The 17,806-nt window shown below is 47.3% G+C and overlaps 1 protein-coding gene across 1 annotated transcript in view; it reads left to right on the forward strand.

Annotated features, from left to right (window-relative positions):
* The first annotated feature begins 703 nt into the window (after nt 1–703).
* The window catches only part of mfng (MFNG O-fucosylpeptide 3-beta-N-acetylglucosaminyltransferase), a 28,323-nt gene continuing 11,220 nt past the window's right edge, over nt 704–17,806 (forward strand). Inside the window, exon 1 of the mRNA XM_061232394.1 lies at nt 704–2,218. Within this exon, the coding sequence (XP_061088378.1) occupies nt 1,817–2,218 (402 nt within the window). The 5' untranslated portion in view covers nt 704–1,816. The remainder of the gene's footprint in view (nt 2,219–17,806) is intronic.

The raw sequence follows: 17,806 nt of genomic DNA on the forward strand, positions 1-17,806 counted from the left end.
TTACATTACATTACAAAATGTAAAATATCCAGAGCGACGCACGAGGAAGTGCAGATCAAATACGGAAATGAATGATGGAATTCACGTTTATGCCAAACCTCGACTGAATGTGTTAAAACAAAGGCAGTTTAGAAGACAGATTCCCAAACAAGCTTTCATTTAATTTAATAACATAACCTGTGTGTGTTCATCATTCATTTATGAACTGTGCCATCAATTTCTGAGAGGATATGGCATTATACACTATAAAAAAGGGCACACCTATTAACCCAATATAATGAAGGTAAGATAATAGAGTAGCTGATCAATAATATTACGTGTCAATCAATTTTATCAATAGTATATGTTATATGTATTCAATAGTAATACTTGTAATCTGTTTCCTTAATTTTTTTTGGGTAGATGTGGTGAATCAGTGGAGGCAGATTCAGTCGGAAGCAGATTCAAAACAAACCACTTAGTCTGAGGCATAGAACTTTACAAAGAAAAAATGTTCTAGTAATGTCTAGTCTGGAATTCAACACTGACTGTAGGCCGGTCTGAAATAATGGCATTTTTCGAACGAGCAAATCGTCTGTTATGCTGTATCAACATCCGCACTTCCTGTCAAATCTGAAGGATTCCTCACCCGGGCCGTCAGTGTCGGACTAAGCCCTGTGCGACGTTGGAAATGGGAGAAACCTGTTCGAGATTAAACCCGTAAACAGCCTACGCTTTTGTGCGCGAGTGGAGACGTTTCCGCGTGGTGGGAGGATATGCATGTGCACAAAGAATCCTCACATCACGACGAATTTAGGCGCCCAGTCTATGCCGTCTGCCTGTGAACATATCCTCTAAGCGCAGTCACACGCGTATACCCGTTTAAAAATGAAGCATTTATTTATATATTTTATTTCTTTTATTAAGAAAAGCACACCGAAAGTTTGCTACGGCAGTGCGCGCGGAGTTGACTTGTGCCACCTGTTTCATTCTGCGTCTAAATTCGTTGCAAGATAACGGAACACCGCGCGCTCGCATTTGTCACTTCCTTGGCCTGCCAATAGTGTGCTACCATGCGCTGGTGAGGTTCAACGTTTCCTTTGCTCTTTAAAATGCAGCCCATCGATACAGATTGCAGGAGGTGGATGCTTCTTTTTGCGTATGAACGGTCTTTGAACAAATGAGATCCGTTTCATAAACTAGCCGCGTATAAAGTGAGTGATTAATTACATTAGAAATATGATTTATAACGTCATGTGAGCCGATAATGTTCCTCGGACAGCACGTTGTTTAGTAAAGAGGATTTAAAATGATAAATAACTTCTGAATTATCGTCTTAGATTTGGAGGTTTCAGGTTTCGATTTTAAACTGTTTCTTGGTCATTGGAAAGATGGATAGACTATGTGTTGAGTAGTTGTTCACTAGATTTTAAATATCTAAAATACATTTGAGGAGATTTGTATTGTTTTGTACTATTATTTAGCAAGATAATAAATGTAAAAAGAATCTGGAAAACGATAGTATCCGCCTTTTACGTTTTTGTTGAGTTCAGCAGGTGGAGAGAGAAACAGTGAGGTTGACATTTGGATGGCTAGGTGTAAATCATTTGCTGATTCTTGCTTTAATATGTTTAATGGTTGGAATAATTAGCCGACCGAACACTGATACATCGTACGAACTAGGTCGTAATATTTTTTTAATACGAAACGATTACAGTAATAAAGTAGCGAATAACCTACGTAACTCATTAAAGTCTTCCGTTATTAACGGTTCACGCGTGTCATGTGGCTCTAGAGGGCTCGATTCAGCTAAATCGCCTGACTGAATTCGCTGAGAATGTTTGTCAAGAAGTTGCTACGCCTTATGCCTGGAGCTACCTTGACTTTCTTCATAATCGTGCTCGTGGATTTACAACTGAGGGCGCGACACACCAAAAAGAGCAACAGAGCATCTTCATTCCGGGGGGCAGAACGCACTACACCGACGCAAGAACTCCTAGCGGGAGTGCGCGAACAGAAATCGCCGGATAGCCCATTGGATTTGGCAGCGGCCAGGCGGACTGGCAGTAGGATACGGCAGATGGACCTGCCTTACAGAGGAAAAGAACTGCCGCGCACACTGCCCGATCCCCATCTACAGCTCTCGGACATATTTATCGCTGTTAAGACCACCGGCAGATTTCACAGCACACGCCTGACTCTGTTATTGGAAACGTGGATATCAAGGACTAAGGAGCACGTAAGTGTATTTGACTATATGTATTTGATGTTTTATAATTGACCAAAATGGCATTGATGTAACTAAGCTGGTATTCACAGGGAAAAGCGCACTTTGTAAGTAATGTGGAGAAAACTAATGTGTAGGCTAATACCCTGTTATGCCTTGTCCATATAATGCAAGGCAAACCTAAATTAACTAGGCGACAAATTAAGGCCAAACCAACTGATGTCCACTGTCTGTATGTCAACATAAAACAGTATTGATTTCATGAATCGCACCTTTCATGCCGTAATATCCGTTCAATCACCTTGTATATGACTGTCTATATTCAGTTGGCAGTTAGCCCACGCCTGTGTTGAAAAACCTCATCTGACCTGCTCTGTGTGTGATCATCAGTGGTTTCACATCCACGTCAGCTCTGGTAGAAGCCATGTCTGTTTAGACTGCCGTTACACCCCTATGGCCTATCAGCAGAGAAAAGTATTTAAATATTTTTGACGTAATGCAAGTGTCTTCGTCAAACAAAAAAAAACAAAAAAAAAAACACGTCGTAGTGAAAGTATTCTCAAAAGCGTTATTCTGTTTGTTTGGAGCGGCCTTCGTGGCGTAGGTTTCGGCGTAGTGGAACACGGTTCGCGACAGAGGCTCTGAAATGGAATTGCTGGGTGTGCGATGCGGATGGGATCGCGTCTGTTTGCCGGTCTGTTATTTGACGGGGAAATATGAAGGAGGGCGGTTGTGGTGAATGAAAGTGGCTCAGCCGTAGCAGCTGAAACACGGTGGCCTATTTTCACGCAGTGAAACCTTGTACCTCACAGGGTACAAGGTATGTAGGCCGAGGTTGGCCTTCGTCAGTTTCCTGGCCTACATACCTTGTACCCTGTGAGGGGTACAGGATGTGGTGCTGTCGAGCTTTTTACTGCGGTATGAGAAACATTTCGCGATCGAGTCTTTCACTTTGTCTACGGGAGACGGCCTGTAGCGTAGCGGTTGTAGCCACAATAAGATCCGCACAGCCTTGAGCAAGGCCCTTAACCCTGCATTGCTCCAGGAGAGGATTGTCTCCTCCTTAGTCTAATCAACTCTAAGCGGCTTTGGATAAAAGAGTCAGCCAAATGACATGTAATGTAAAGAGAGGGATGAGGCTGCTGAATACGTTGCCAAGGCCCTGGGTCAGGTCAAATTGTGGAACACTGAGCTGCCTAATGAAAGTGCCTAAAAAGGTACAAATGCTTGTCGCTGATCCCGAAAGGTACAACAAATTGTAACCCTAGCCAGCAACTAATGTAATTAATTTTTTTTCACCTCTTTTTGCTTGGAAAACATACTCATTTGTACCCAAAAGAGAACATCACTGTACTGTCACGGTACTTTTGTGGGAAATTTGATCCTTGAAGATCAAAAATGTACCTCCCCTGTCACTTCGTTCCTGTGTAGTGTAGGGCGCTCACTTCCTGCTGTGACCTGCACGTACGTTTTTGGACCAAAGCAGCCCTCTTCCTCTCTTTGTACTTTATCTCTGACTCTGAGGCAGTGCCACGAATGTGAGAGAGACAGATGGATTCACATAGTTTTATATTCCGCTTTTCTCACACTCAGAAGAGCTTTACAGTGACAAAGGGGAACTCGCCTCGACCACCGTCAATGTGGCAGCCATTTTGTGCCAGAACGCGCACCACACACCAACTGAGGTGGAGAGGGAGGGAACAATTTTTTTGCCAATTGAATCAGGGGATGATTAGGTTCAGAGGGTATAGGCACTCTTCTGATAAGGCTTTGAGAATGCATGTGAAATTGGTGTGAGTGTCTGAGGGTGGAGACACTCTCCCCTCCCACAACATTGCGTGCACCAAGCTCCTGCCGAGAGGAAGTTGCCAAAGCGGAGGCTGACTTTCGCAACAATGATGAAACGGAAAGAGGAAAGAGGAAAGAGGAAGTCTACAGCTCAAGTGAGAACAGAGCAGAAGTGCCCTGGGCTTCCTCCCCACCTCTTACCGAAAGCACTCACCAAACTACAGATCCTCCATTTTAAGTCAGTTATTTGGCCTGTGTCACTGTCTGGTTTTTTGTTATTTGTAAATGCTTGGCATTTATATAGCGCCTTTATCCAAAACGATGTACAATCGATGCTTCTCATTCACCCATTCACCCATTCATACACACACTCACGCTCACGCTCACGCTCACACACCAACGGCGATTGTAGCTGTAGCTGGCACCAACCAGCTCGTCAGGAGCATTTGATGTGCTGAGGGACACTTCGACACCCCCCGGGGCGGGATCGAACCAACAACCTTCCGACTTACCGCCTGAGCCAATGTCACCCTGCCTTTGTGAGCCTCATAATGGCTTCCTTGACAAATGCCAGTAACAGACTCCAAAGGCAATCAAAAGCATAGAACCGAGGCTAGACACCGAAAGCTTTCTTGTACTTGCACTAAGGAAGCAATTGAATGCACCTGACTATAACAGCCTAGAAGCCACCTGTGCAATTACTTTTGGTCCCCTAAAATGGGAGGACTGTGTATAAAAAGGAATGTAATTCCTATATGGATCACTGGATATGGATGTAAATAACCTTGGATTAAAGGTTAAACTTTAACCTCATATTAATTGTTTCATTTCAAATCCAATGTGTTGAGCACAGAGCCAAAAGAACAGAAATTGTACCACTGTCCAAATACTTACAGACTGCACTGTATATGTGGTGAATATACTTAGTCCAATCTCATCAGAAAAGGGCTGGTTGCAAGCCCAGCACTCAGACACTAAAACAAATTAACTGATTCCACTAATTAACCAGTCATGGTCTTCAATATTCTGGCATTCAGAATCTGGCATCTTACAGTTTTTTACAATCACTTTGACACTTATTTCACAAGTTTGTGCTTTAAAAAGCTTAGACACAAGACTCAAAACGGTAAGCACTTGTAACACAGCCGGTCCTCCTGTTCAAAACATGCATTGTGCATTCATATCTCTGAAGAAATCTTGCATGTCCAAATTTGTTTAGATCACCTACACAAAAAATACCTATAGCTTCACTGTTTAGTTGTTTTTACAATACTTTAATATTGCAGTAAGAATACTTGATTTTTACCTTTTTTTAAACTTTTCACACAGTTAGCTTTTTATTTAGTTTTCCTAAATATCAGACTGAACCACCAAAATGTATACATTTCTACAGTCCAAATTTCAAATCACTGACAGAAAATAGTGCATCTACTGTAATGCCACTGGTTGTTAGTGTTTTTGAGATCATTGTTGACATGACAAAATAAATCTAGTGCTGGTGCTTTTCCTTTCAGACATGTTTGCTGTGGTTTGGCAGTTTTGATGCATTTTGTGAATGAAATGAACTGTTGTGCGAAGCTGCATGTTGGTGCAGAGAGTTGTATGAAGAGTTTTGAAAAAGTGAATTGTTATCAATTGTAAAAAAAAACTGTCATAGCAACAAAATGATAGCTACAGAGTGGGAAGGAAATCCTCACCTACACTGTCCTCTACCACTTAACCCCCCTACCACCACCACCTCTAAGACGAGAAACAAGGCCACCTCTCTGAAGGAGTACCATTCCACTGACCTCCTCCACCTCCTCTTCCTCCTCTTCCTCTCACTGCTTGATCTCTACTCTAACATGGATCACCTACCTGCTCCGTGTTGTCGCTATGTTGTTGCAGGTGGATTCACATCCTTACTCCTGCTCTTAGCACTCAGTAAAATCAATCATTAGTTATTTGAGCACCCACTCAAACTTACAAACTAGGGAGGGCGTGTCAAAGAAGGTTGAAAACCCCTGTGACAAAGGATGGTGATGAAATCTTACATTCAATCATAATGTGGTAAAATTGATCCTGTTCCAAAGTAATTGGTGTCAATTGATTTATGTATCCTAAAACATTCATGATCTAAACGTGGAATGTTGTTATAAGTATTCAGTTTCCATAAAACTATGCTTTAGGAGTAATGTTACAGTTACTTGTCATTTTGAGTAGTTGGATACATTGGTAGTTAGATGCGTTGTAATGAACGAAAACACAGTATTTTCAAATGTAATGTGTGTATTTCATTTTGAAATGCTAATACGGTGAAGGTTGTGTCGCTGTGAAGTTATTTGGTTCAGCGAACAAATTATTTTTATGTATATTTTATCCAAGCAATTGAATAGAGTGTTTAGAGTTTTGAAAAATGACCTCAAGGTTCGAAATTAGTGTCAAAGTGATTGTAAAAAAGATATCATAATATCAGTTAAAAAAAACAAAAAACCCATGTTAGGTCACTTGCTAGATAGAGGAAATCAAATGAGCTATCTGGTAAGTCTTACCCATATCATCTTTTTGAATGTCGTTGAAGCCCTTTAGCTACTGTGTATTGACACAGCATAGTGTTAGCCACTTAACTAGAATAGTTATTCCATTTGATCGACGACTTGTTCTTTCCTACAGGGCCATATTTTCCTTCTACATTGCCGTTAAATTTAAAAAGGGTATTTAAAGTAAAAAGTTATTGTAGCATCTAGCCATTATGCCGGGATTATTCCTCTACTGGCACTGGCAATGTGTCAAACGGCGAATTAACATTTTTATACAATGAGTACCGCTGATTGCTGAAACATTTCATGCAAATCGCCTTGTTGATGACATCAATAATATTATATAATGCAGTATAATATCCTCCAGCAGTGGGCAGTATAGGAATGTTTTTGTAATTCAGTCTCAGAAGAAGAATAAGAAGAACTTTGGCATCATGTTATTTATATTACTTAGTTCCGTATTCCTTAATATAACTATTAAAAAAAAAAAAAATATATATATATATATATATATATATATATATATATATATATATATATATATATATATATATATTGATTGATTGATTGATTGTGCAGTCAGTAAAATGTTTATTTGTCAGGCCTGTGCCTCGGTTAATTTGCTTTTGGGGGGTAAAAAGATTACCTCTACACTGCCCACTTCTCCCACACACACTGACACATAGAAGACGTACAGGGAACGTTCCACTTGCTACGGTTAATTGCGCGGAGAACTGACTGCAACAGCGAGGTGTTCAGCCAACACATTCTGCGTAAGGTCTGTTTCAGCTCCTCGGTGAAAGCAAATTAAATTGATGTTGATTACGAGATCTGGGCAGGCCTATATTACACCTGCGAGACAGTTTACAAATGAGAAGCGGCTGTTTTTTGCCCTGTCGAGCTCGTCTGGTTTCATCCAGGTGGTATTGATCGGCGAATGCGATTAGCGCGCGCTTCCTGATTGATCTGCGAAGCCGGCGCATAAACGCCCGCGGGGTCCTATCGGTGTCACATGCTCACGGTTGATGAATTTGAGATTAAAAGCCACGCTACAGACTTTACTGGGCTCTCGACGCTCCGAGATTAATTGCACGTTTTCACAATGAAATTCCATTTAAAAATGCAATCTGCTTACTCGGTCCAGCGAGGCTATTAAGCAAATGAGTGGGGTGTAATGATTTCTTCTTCTTTTTTTTTTTTTTTTTTTTTTTTACCGATGCACAACAATAGCCTTGGCCTGGTGTCCACCGAAAATGACCGCATCTTTGAAATGACCTATAGAGAGCAGTGAGGTATTGTTGATTCGCTGAGGTAGTGAACATTGGGTGGGGCTAGCCCTTTTGATAGTAAAGTCTGTTCCGTTGCCACCTGGAATGACAATAATTCCAAACTGGAAAAAGGTAAATGCAGCAACAAAGGTAAATGTAGACGTATTAATAGGCACAGTGACACTTTTTTGTTGTTTTGGTTCTGTACTGCGGCACGTTGGATTTGAAATAAAACAATGAACACTGAGGATATTTACGTCCATATCGCGTGATCCCCCCCCCCCCCCCCATTTCAGGGGAGCAAAAGTTATTGGACAAATGAACACAATAATAAATAAAAAAAGTCTAGCCTCTCCCGATGGGTGGAGCGAGGAAGAGGAGGGGGAGAAAGAAAAGAAAAAAGGAGGAGGAGAAGAATAAGCGATTGTTGGCTCATGTTTGTCCCTCCAGGGCCCCCCCCTGCACTCCTCACACAGAGGGCCCCGCCTGCACTGTCCCCCAAAAAAAGCGCAGCGGTTTTTTTTTTTTGGGACATCGGTCTTTAGTCGATCAGCGAGGAAGCCGTCTCTGTCGCTCCTCTTTGACCCCCATTGGCCCCGGGGGGGCTTGGGAGTCCGCTGACTGAAGATCCCGGCATATCCGAGCTTATAGCCGCGGCACCTCCGCGTGTAAGGACCGGAGGTGTTGATTTAGCGATGAGAGAGTGTGGAGTCACGGGGGCGGCCTGTGGCCTCGTCTCTCGACTGTGCCCTGGGGGGGCGTCTCGGTGGCGCAGCCTGTAGAGCACTGACCGCATGCTCATTGCGAGCCGCGACGTCGGCGGTTCGAATCCGGCCGTCTGACATTTGTCGCATGTCTTCCCCCCTCTCTCTCGCTCCCATTCTTCCTGTCTCTCTGTACTATACTGTCCAATAAAGCTGAAAAAAGGCCCAAAAAATATTTTAAAAAACAAAAAACTGCCCTGGGTGGTTGGCGGTTCAAGCCCCAGTGGATCCACTGCCGGATCAGCGCAACTGTTGCGTGCGGTAAATGACAGAAATGACAGCGTCAGCTAAATAACTGCAGCGTAATGTAACGAGTCGTTAACCACATCACGGGTGGCGGTATCACTCGTGTGCTGTCAATCACGGGTACAGAATGCATGCTGAGATTGACAGGGTGTAAACCCCCCCCCCACCCACCCACCCAGTGTTATGAGCAGGCAAAGTTTTCCTCCCTCAGTACTAATCAGGACTTACAGGTGCGATAGGTAAGATCTTTGTGTTAAAACATTGTTACAAGACCATTGCAAATCCCTTCCTATCATTGAAAAAGGCTTGCTCACGTGTTCTGATTCGCCCTCTGCCGGTGTTTATAGTCCTTAAGTTCGGGTTTGGCGGACCAACACTCTGTCCCAAAACATTGTACAGCCGTACAATAATTTAAGCTCACTGGTTGAAAATTGGTTCAAATTGGCATGGGGGCGGGTTTCAATGTCAGCAGAGGCTGCAATTCCCCTCTTGACTGTTTGAAGTCCGAAATTGCCTATTGTACCTTTTTAAACTGTTTTTCAAAAACATCCCCCACCTGCCTCCCCTGTGTCCTACTTACTTACACAAATACAGTCAAATGACTTTGCTCTCTGTTGGGAGGGAACAGAAACCTGCCTCCTCCTACAGAATCCTGCCTTAGTTCCTAATATTTTGTTCCTGTTTCTTGTGTTCTTGCCACCTGATAATGTTGTAACAAAATGAAATAACAGCCATTGCGACTGTATTTTATGGAAATGACTTGATTTGAAAACAAGTAGAGAGAAGTTAATAAAATTAAGATGAATAAACGTTTATTTCGAAGGGGAAACAACTGGGGCCATGACCCTGGACTCGTTCAGAGCAGATCCCTAGTTATTGGCAGTAAGGACAGCGGTAAGGACAGCAGTACATTACATTACATTAATGACATTAGTTGATTAGACTAAGCAGGAGACAATTCTCCCCTGGAGCACTGCAGGGTTAAGGGCCTTGCTCAAGGGCCCGACGGCTGTGCGGATCTTATTGTGGCTACACCAGGATTGGAACCAGCGATCTTGCGTGTCCCAATCATTTACCTTAACCACTACGCTACAGGCTGCTACAGGCCCCGCCAGCGGTCAGGACAGCAGTAAGGGCAGCAGTAAGGACAGCAGCAGTAAGGGCAGCAGTAAGGGCAGCAGTAAGGGCAGCAGCAGTAAGGGCAGCAGTAAGGACAGCAGTAAGGGCAGCAGTAAGGACAGCAGCAGTAAGGGCAGCAGTAAGGGCAGCAGTAAGGGCAGCAGTAAGGACAGCAGTAAGGACAGCAGCAGTAAGGACAGCAGTAAGGGCAGCAGCAGTAAGGACAGCAGTCAGGACAGCAGTAAGGACAGCAGTAAGGGCAGCAGCAGTAAGGACAGCAGTAAGGGCAGCAGTAAGGGCAGCAGTAAGGACAGCAGCAGTAAGGACAGCAGTAAGGACAGCAGTAAGGACAGCAGTAAGGACAGCAGCAGTAAGGACAGCAGTAAGGGCAGCAGCAGTAAGGACAGCAGTCAGGACAGCAGTAAGGACAGCAGTAAGGGCAGCAGCAGTAAGGACAGCAGTAAGGGCAGCAGTAAGGGCAGCAGTAAGGGCAGCAGCAGTAAGGACAGCAGTCAGGACAGCAGTAAGGACAGCAGTAAGGGCAGCAGCAGTAAGGACAGCAGTAAGGGCAGCAGTAAGGGCAGCAGTAAGGGCAGCAGCAGTAAGGACAGCAGTAAGGACAGCAGTAAGAACAGCAGCAGTAAGGACAGCAGTAAGGACAGCAGTAAGGACAGCAGTAAGGACAGCAGTAAGAACAGCAGCAGTAAGGACAGCAGTAAGGACAGCAGTAAGGGCAGCAGTAAGGACAGCAGTAAGGACAGCAGCAGTAAGGGCAGCAGTAAGGGCAGCAGCAGTAAGGACAGCAGTAAGGACAGCAGTAAGGACAGCAGTAAGAACAGCAGCAGTAAGGACAGCAGTAAGGACAGCAGTAAGGGCAGCAGTAAGGACAGCAGTAAGAACAGCAGCAGTAAGGGCAGCAGTAAGGACAGCAGTAAGAACAGCAGCAGTAAGGACAGCAGTAAGGACAGCAGTAAGAACAGCAGTAAGGGCAGCAGTAAGGGCAGCAGCAGTAAGGGCAGCAGTAAGGACAGCAGTAAGGGCAGCAGTAAGGACAGCAGTAAGGGCAGCAGCAGTAAGGACAGCAGTAAGGACAGCAGTAAGGACAGCAGTAAGGACAGCAGTAAGGGCAGCAGCAGTAAGGACAGCAGTAAGGACAGCAGTAAGGACAGCAGCAGTAAGGGCAGCAGTCAGGACAGCAGTAAGGGCAGCAGTAAGGGCAGCAGCAGTAAGGACAGCAGTAAGGACAGCAGTAAGAACAGCAGTAAGGGCAGCAGTAAGGACAGCAGTAAGGACAGCAGTAAGAACAGCAGCAGTAAGGGCAGCAGTAAGGACAGCAGTAAGGGCAGCAGTAAGGACAGCAGTAAGGGCAGCAGTAAGGACAGCAGTAAGGACAGCAGTAAGGACAGCAGTAAGAACAGCAGCAGTAAGGACAGCAGTAAGGACAGCAGTAAGGGCAGCAGTAAGGACAGCAGTAAGGACAGCAGTAAGAACAGCAGCAGTAAGGACAGCAGTAAGGGCAGCAGCAGTAAGGGCAGCAGTAAGAACAGCAGTAAGGGCAGCAGTAAGGGCAGCAGTAAGGGCAGCAGTAAGGACAGCAGTAAGGACAGCAGTAAGGACAGCAGTAAGGACAGTAGTAAGGGCAGCAGTAAGGGCAGCAGTAAGGGCAGCAGTAAGGACAGCAGTAAGGGCAGCAGTAAGGGCAGCAGTAAGGACAGCAGTAAGGACAGCAGTAAGAACAGCAGCAGTAAGGACAGCAGTAAGGGCAGCAGTAAGGGCAGCAGTAAGAACAGCAGTAAGGGCAGCAGTAAGGGCAGCAGTAAGGACAGCAGTAAGGGCAGCAGTAAGGACAGCAGTAAGAACAGCAGTAAGGGCAGCAGTAAGGGCAGCAGTAAGGGCAGCAGTAAGGACAGCAGTAAGGACAGCAGTAAGGGCAGCAGTAAGGACAGCAGTAAGGGCAGCAGTAAGGGCAGCAGTAAGGGCAGCAGCAGTAAGGACAGCAGTAAGGGCAGCAGCAGTAAGGGCAGCAGCAGTAAGGACAGCAGTAAGAACAGCAGCAGTAAGGGCAGCAGCAGTAAGGACAGCAGTAAGAACAGCAGCAGTAAGGGCAGCAGTAAGGGCAGCAGTAAGGACAGCAGTAAGGACAGTAGTAAGGGCAGCAGTAAGGACAGCAGTAAGGGCAGCAGTAAGGGCAGCAGTAAGGACAGCAGTAAGGACAGCAGTAAGGGCAGCAGTAAGGGCAGCAGTAAGGACAGCAGTAAGGGCAGCAGTAAGGACAGCAGTAAGAACAGCAGCAGTAAGGACAGCAGTAAGGACAGCAGTAAGAACAGCAGCAGTAAGGGCAGCAGTAAGGACAGCAGTAAGAACAGCAGCAGTAAGGACAGCAATAAGGACAGCAGTAAGGGCAGCAGTAAGGACAGCAGTAAGAACAGCAGCAGTAAGGGCAGCAGTAAGGGCAGCAGTAAGGGCAGCAGTAAGAACAGCAGCAGTAAGGGCAGCAGTAAGGGCAGCAGTAAGAACAGCAGTAAGAACAGCAGTAAGGACAGCAGTAAGGGCAGCAGTAAGGGCAGCAGTAAGGACAGCAGTAAGAACAGCAGTAAGGACAGCAGTAAGGGCAGCAGTAAGGACAGCAGTAAGAACAGCAGCAGTAAGGGCAGCAGTAAGGGCAGCAGCAGTAAGGGCAGCAGCAGTAAGGGCAGCACTAAGGACAGCAGTCAGGACAGCAGTAAGGACAGCAGTAAGGACAGCAGTAAGGGCAGCAGTAAGGACTGGCTCTATCCATCTATCCAGTCTTATTCTTCTCCTCCTTCCTGTCCTTGCTCCTTTTCTCGCTCCCAGCTCCACCTATCAGGAGGGGCGGGAAAAAGAGGCCAGCAGAGGAAGTAAATGGGGAGATTTGGAATGTCCTTGCCCCTTGATTACGGCAGTTCGAAGCCATGTCAGTTTCGGTATGCGTGGCAGATGGGGAGAGGTGGATCCACAGGTCGAGCACTTATACGATTTCACGCATTCTGAAAACATACTTGTGCAAAGGGTGTGCTCATGTTTTCTTGCTTGAGAGAAGAGCCTCCAAGTTCCTGGCTTCTACATTACATTACGTTAATGGCGTTTGGCAGACGCTCTTATCCAGAGCGACGTACAGTTGATTAGACTAAGCAGGAGACCATCCTCCCCTGGAGCAATGCAGGGTTCAGGGCCTTGCTCAAGGGCCCAACGGCTGTGCGGATCTTATCGTGGCTACACCGGGATTAGAACCACCGACCTTGCGGTTCCCAGTCATGTACCTTAACCACTACGCTACACGCCAGCTTCTAACTCTTCGACGGAACATTTAGCGGATTATAATTCACTTAAAGATGGAGGACCTCGATCGATTTCCGGGTCAGGCAAAGAACGATGAGCCATGGGAAGGAGCCCCTTGTGTTCCTTGGCGTCCTAGATCACGGTGATCCTGTCCGGTTTAGTATTTGAATGCGGCCATATTTTCTGGTAGGAGAGTGCCGATCTCACTTTCGCTACGTCTTAATTCAAAGTACGAAAACCTCGTCGTGCAAACACGAAACCACATCGCTAGCCGGCTGACTCCATTATATTTAATGTAGTATTGATCTTTTGTGCTGCCCCCCCCCCCACCCCCATGCGTGCTGTAAATGATCCGGCTGTGGATAAAAGACTTATTGACCTAAAAGCAAATGTATCCAGAAGTGGCTATTTTATCATTCTGATGCAGATTTTTTACATTTATTTTGCAGCCAAAATATTGTATTGTTACTGTGGTAATAGATGCAGTGTTCACTGAAGAGGTGAGGATAATTCACCTGTGGAGCCAGACGTGGAGAAAATTGCAGGGAAATTAGAGTGCAAGGCGCGTGTTTGCTAGGAGCAGCACGCATGGATAGCCATTGGCCTATGGGGAGAAGGCATTACTCTCCCAGTTCAGCACAGTTGGACTGATGTCTCTCCCGTCGATGTTTGTGCACCTGGCGGAATGCAATTTCTTTGTTCACACCGCAAGTTGTTTAAAAATAAATTATTAGCCTGAAAACGGCGCTTTAATCGTTGTTGTTGGCCTGGAACATTGGACATTCATTTAAGTTAGATTTTTCGGTTTCTGCTCCGGGGGGAGGAGGGGGTGGGAAAAACTGTACCCTAGCCTTTGCTTTTCTGTTTCTCCGTGCACTGAGGCGAGTTCTATTTCCTGCTCCGTGGCGGCTCAGGATGTTTAATTCAAGCCTTATCTTTAGAGCTCTCGGGCGGAGGGTCCTGAAAAAACCGCTGATATCCAGTCCGCCGGCCTGCTGTCGAAGCCCGTCTGTTCCCGTGCCAACGCTGGACCGCGGCCCTGCAAGCTGACCGCGCACAACAACAATAAACGGCATCCGGATTAGTGCGTTAGAGCCTCTTCTTTTGGACGGTTGCAATGTTAATGAAGAATATTTCAAAACTAATTTCGGAGGACTATATTCAAGCTAAGACAAGATAACGGCCTGTCAATGGACAGGTTCTGGAAACAAGTTCAAATGTGGTGTTCCTTTTCGTTCCTTTTCCGATTTGAATCGAAAGGCCTAGCTCCTACGTTCCAAGAGTCTGATCCACATTAGCCGTTTTTTTTTGGGATCGGCAGTTTTCCCCTCCCCAAATATGGGCGGCTCTCTCCAGCTGAGGGGAACGTTTCTGTAGCGGACCGAATGGGCAATCCCCGGACGCCCGTAAGGGGAAGCTAATTGCGATGGTATCTCGCGTTCCAAGCGTGAAACGTTCCCCCGACAGATTTCAGTGCTAATTGATTCTGTTTGGATCACGCTTAATTGTGCTTGATGGGCTGTGTGCGGTTGATGCAGAGTTCCCACCTGGGCTTCTGGTAATTGCTCTGGGTCTGTTGTTATCTTGTGCGGTTAGCCTGCGTCTGTGCTGCGGATGAAGGAAGCGGACGCCCCAAACCTTCCGGCTCTGAACTTCGCTTTCAGTCGACCTGAGAACCGGGGGCTGTGGCCTGGCATTATTTTTTTTCCTCATTTTATTGTTATGATATGCGCACTCTCAGAAGGTCGGACGGCGTGAGAAAGGGCAGAAAAAGACACAAAAGCTCATCACTTTGGTGGTTCATAAAATTGTACCCCTAGCCAGCAGTGCATAATTCATTTTCACCTTTTTTCCCTCTTGTAAGAGCTGCTTACAGCTGTGGTGCCGTCTCATGTTCCCTCAGCTACCCCCCCCCCCCCCTCAGAACCGCCCCGACCCAACCCCCCACCCCCCTGCACCCTCAGAACCGCCCCCAACCCACCCACCCCCCCCTCAGAACTGCCCCGACCCACCCCCCCACCCCCCTGCACCCTCAGAACCTCCCCCGACCCACCCCCCCACCCCCCTGCACCCTCAGAACCTCCCCCGACCCACCCCCCCACCCCCCTGCACCCTCAGAACCTCCCCCAACCCACCCCCCCACCCCCCTGCACCCTCAGAACCGCCCCGACCCAACCCCCCACCCCCCTGCACCCTCAGAACCTCCCCCAACCCACCCCCCCACCCCCCTGCACCCTCAGAACCTCCCTTGACCCAACCCCCCACCCCCCTGCACCCACAGAACGCGTCTAAAGCACCGTGGGTTAATGCACGCGTCTAAAGCACCGTGGGTTAATGCACGCGTCTAAAGCACCGTGGGTTAATGCACGCGTCTAAAGCACCGTGGGTTAATGCACGCGTCTAAAGCACCGTGGGTTAATGCACGCGTCTAAAGCACCGTGGGTTAATGCACGCGTCTAAAGCACCGTGGGTTAATGCACGCGTCTAAAGCACCGTGGGTTAATGCACGCGTCTAAAGCACCGTGGGTTAATGCACGCGTCTAAAGCACCGTGGGTTAATGCACGCGTCTAAAGCACCGTGGGTTAATGCACGCGTCTAAAGCACCGTGGGTTAATGCACGCGTCTAAAGCACCGTGGGTTAATGCACGCGTCTAAAGCACCGTGGGTTAATGCACGCGTCTAAAGCACCGTGGGTTAATGCACGCGTCTAAAGCACCGTGGGTTAATGCACGCGTCTAAAGCACCGTGGGTTAATGCACGCGTCTAAAGCACCGTGGGTTAATGCACGCGTCTAAAGCACCGTGGGTTAATGCACGCGTCTAAAGCACCGTGGGTTAATGCACGCGTCTAAAGCACCGTGGGTTAATGCACGCGTCTAAAGCACCGTGGGTTAATGCACGCGTCTAAAGCACCGTGGGTTAATGCACGCGTCTAAAGCACCGTGGGTTAATGCACGCGTCTAAAGCACCGTGGGTTAATGCACGCGTCTAAAGCACCGTGGGTTAATGCACGCGTCTAAAGCACCGTGGGTTAATGCACGCGTCTAAAGCACCGTGGGTTAATGCACGCGTCTAAAGCACCGTGGGTTAATGCACGCGTCTAAAGCACCGTGGGTTAATGCACGCGTCTAAAGCACCGTGGGTTAATGCACGCGTCTAAAGCACCGTGGGTTAATGCACGCGTCTAAAGCACCGTGGGTTAATGCACGCGTCTAAAGCACCGTGGGTTAATGCACGCGTCTAAAGCACCGTGGGTTAATGCACGCGTCTAAAGCACCGTGGGTTAATGCACGCGTCTAAAGCACCGTGGGTTAATGCACGCGTCTAAAGCACCGTGGGTTAATGCACGCGTCTAAAGCACCGTGGGTTAATGCACGCGTCTAAAGCACCGTGGGTTAATGCACGCGTCTAAAGCACCGTGGGTTAATGCACGCGTCTAAAGCACCGTGGGTTAATGCACGCGTCTAAAGCACCGTGGGTTAATGCACGCGTCTAAAGCACCGTGGGTTAATGCACGCGTCTAAAGCACCGTGGGTTAATGCACGCGTCTAAAGCACCGTGGGTTAATGCACGCGTCTAAAGCACCGTGGGTTAATGCACGCGTCTAAAGCACCGTGGGTTAATGCACGCGTCTAAAGCACCGTGGGTTAATGCACGCGTCTAAAGCACCGTGGGTTAATGCACGCGTCTAAAGCACCGTGGGTTAATGCACGCGTCTAAAGCACCGTGGGTTAATGCACGCGTCTAAAGCACCGTGGGTTAATGCACGCGTCTAAAGCACCGTGGGTTAATGCACGCGTCTAAAGCACCGTGGGTTAATGCACGCGTCTAAAGCACCGTGGGTTAATGCACGCGTCTAAAGCACCGTGGGTTAATGCACGCGTCTAAAGCACCGTGGGTTAATGCACGCGTCTAAAGCACCGTGGGTTAATGCACGCGTCTAAAGCACCGTGGGTTAATGCACGCGTCTAAAGCACCGTGGGTTAATGCACGCGTCTAAAGCACCGTGGGTTAATGCACGCGTCTAAAGCACCGTGGGTTAATGCACGCGTCTAAAGCACCGTGGGTTAATGCACGCGTCTAAAGCACCGTGGGTTAATGCACGCGTCTAAAGCACCGTGGGTTAATGCACGCGTCTAAAGCACCGTGGGTTAATGCACGCGTCTAAAGCACCGTGGGTTAATGCACGCGTCTAAAGCACCGTGGGTTAATGCACGCGTCTAAAGCACCGTGGGTTAATGCACGCGTCTAAAGCACCGTGGGTTAATGCACGCGTCTAAAGCACCGTGGGTTAATGCACGCGTCTAAAGCACCGTGGGTTAATGCACGCGTCTAAAGCACCGTGGGTTAATGCACGCGTCTAAAGCACCGTGGGTTAATGCACGCGTCTAAAGCACCGTGGGTTAATGCACGCGTCTAAAGCACCGTGGGTTAATGCACGCGTCTAAAGCACCGTGGGTTAATGCACGCGTCTAAAGCACCGTGGGTTAATGCACGCGTCTAAAGCACCGTGGGTTAATGCACGCGTCTAAAGCACCGTGGGTTAATGCACGCGTCTAAAGCACCGTGGGTTAATGCACGCGTCTAAAGCACCGT

Source organism: Conger conger, chromosome 2, assembly GCF_963514075.1.
Source record: "Conger conger chromosome 2, fConCon1.1, whole genome shotgun sequence".
Taxonomy (NCBI): domain Eukaryota; kingdom Metazoa; phylum Chordata; class Actinopteri; order Anguilliformes; family Congridae; genus Conger; species Conger conger.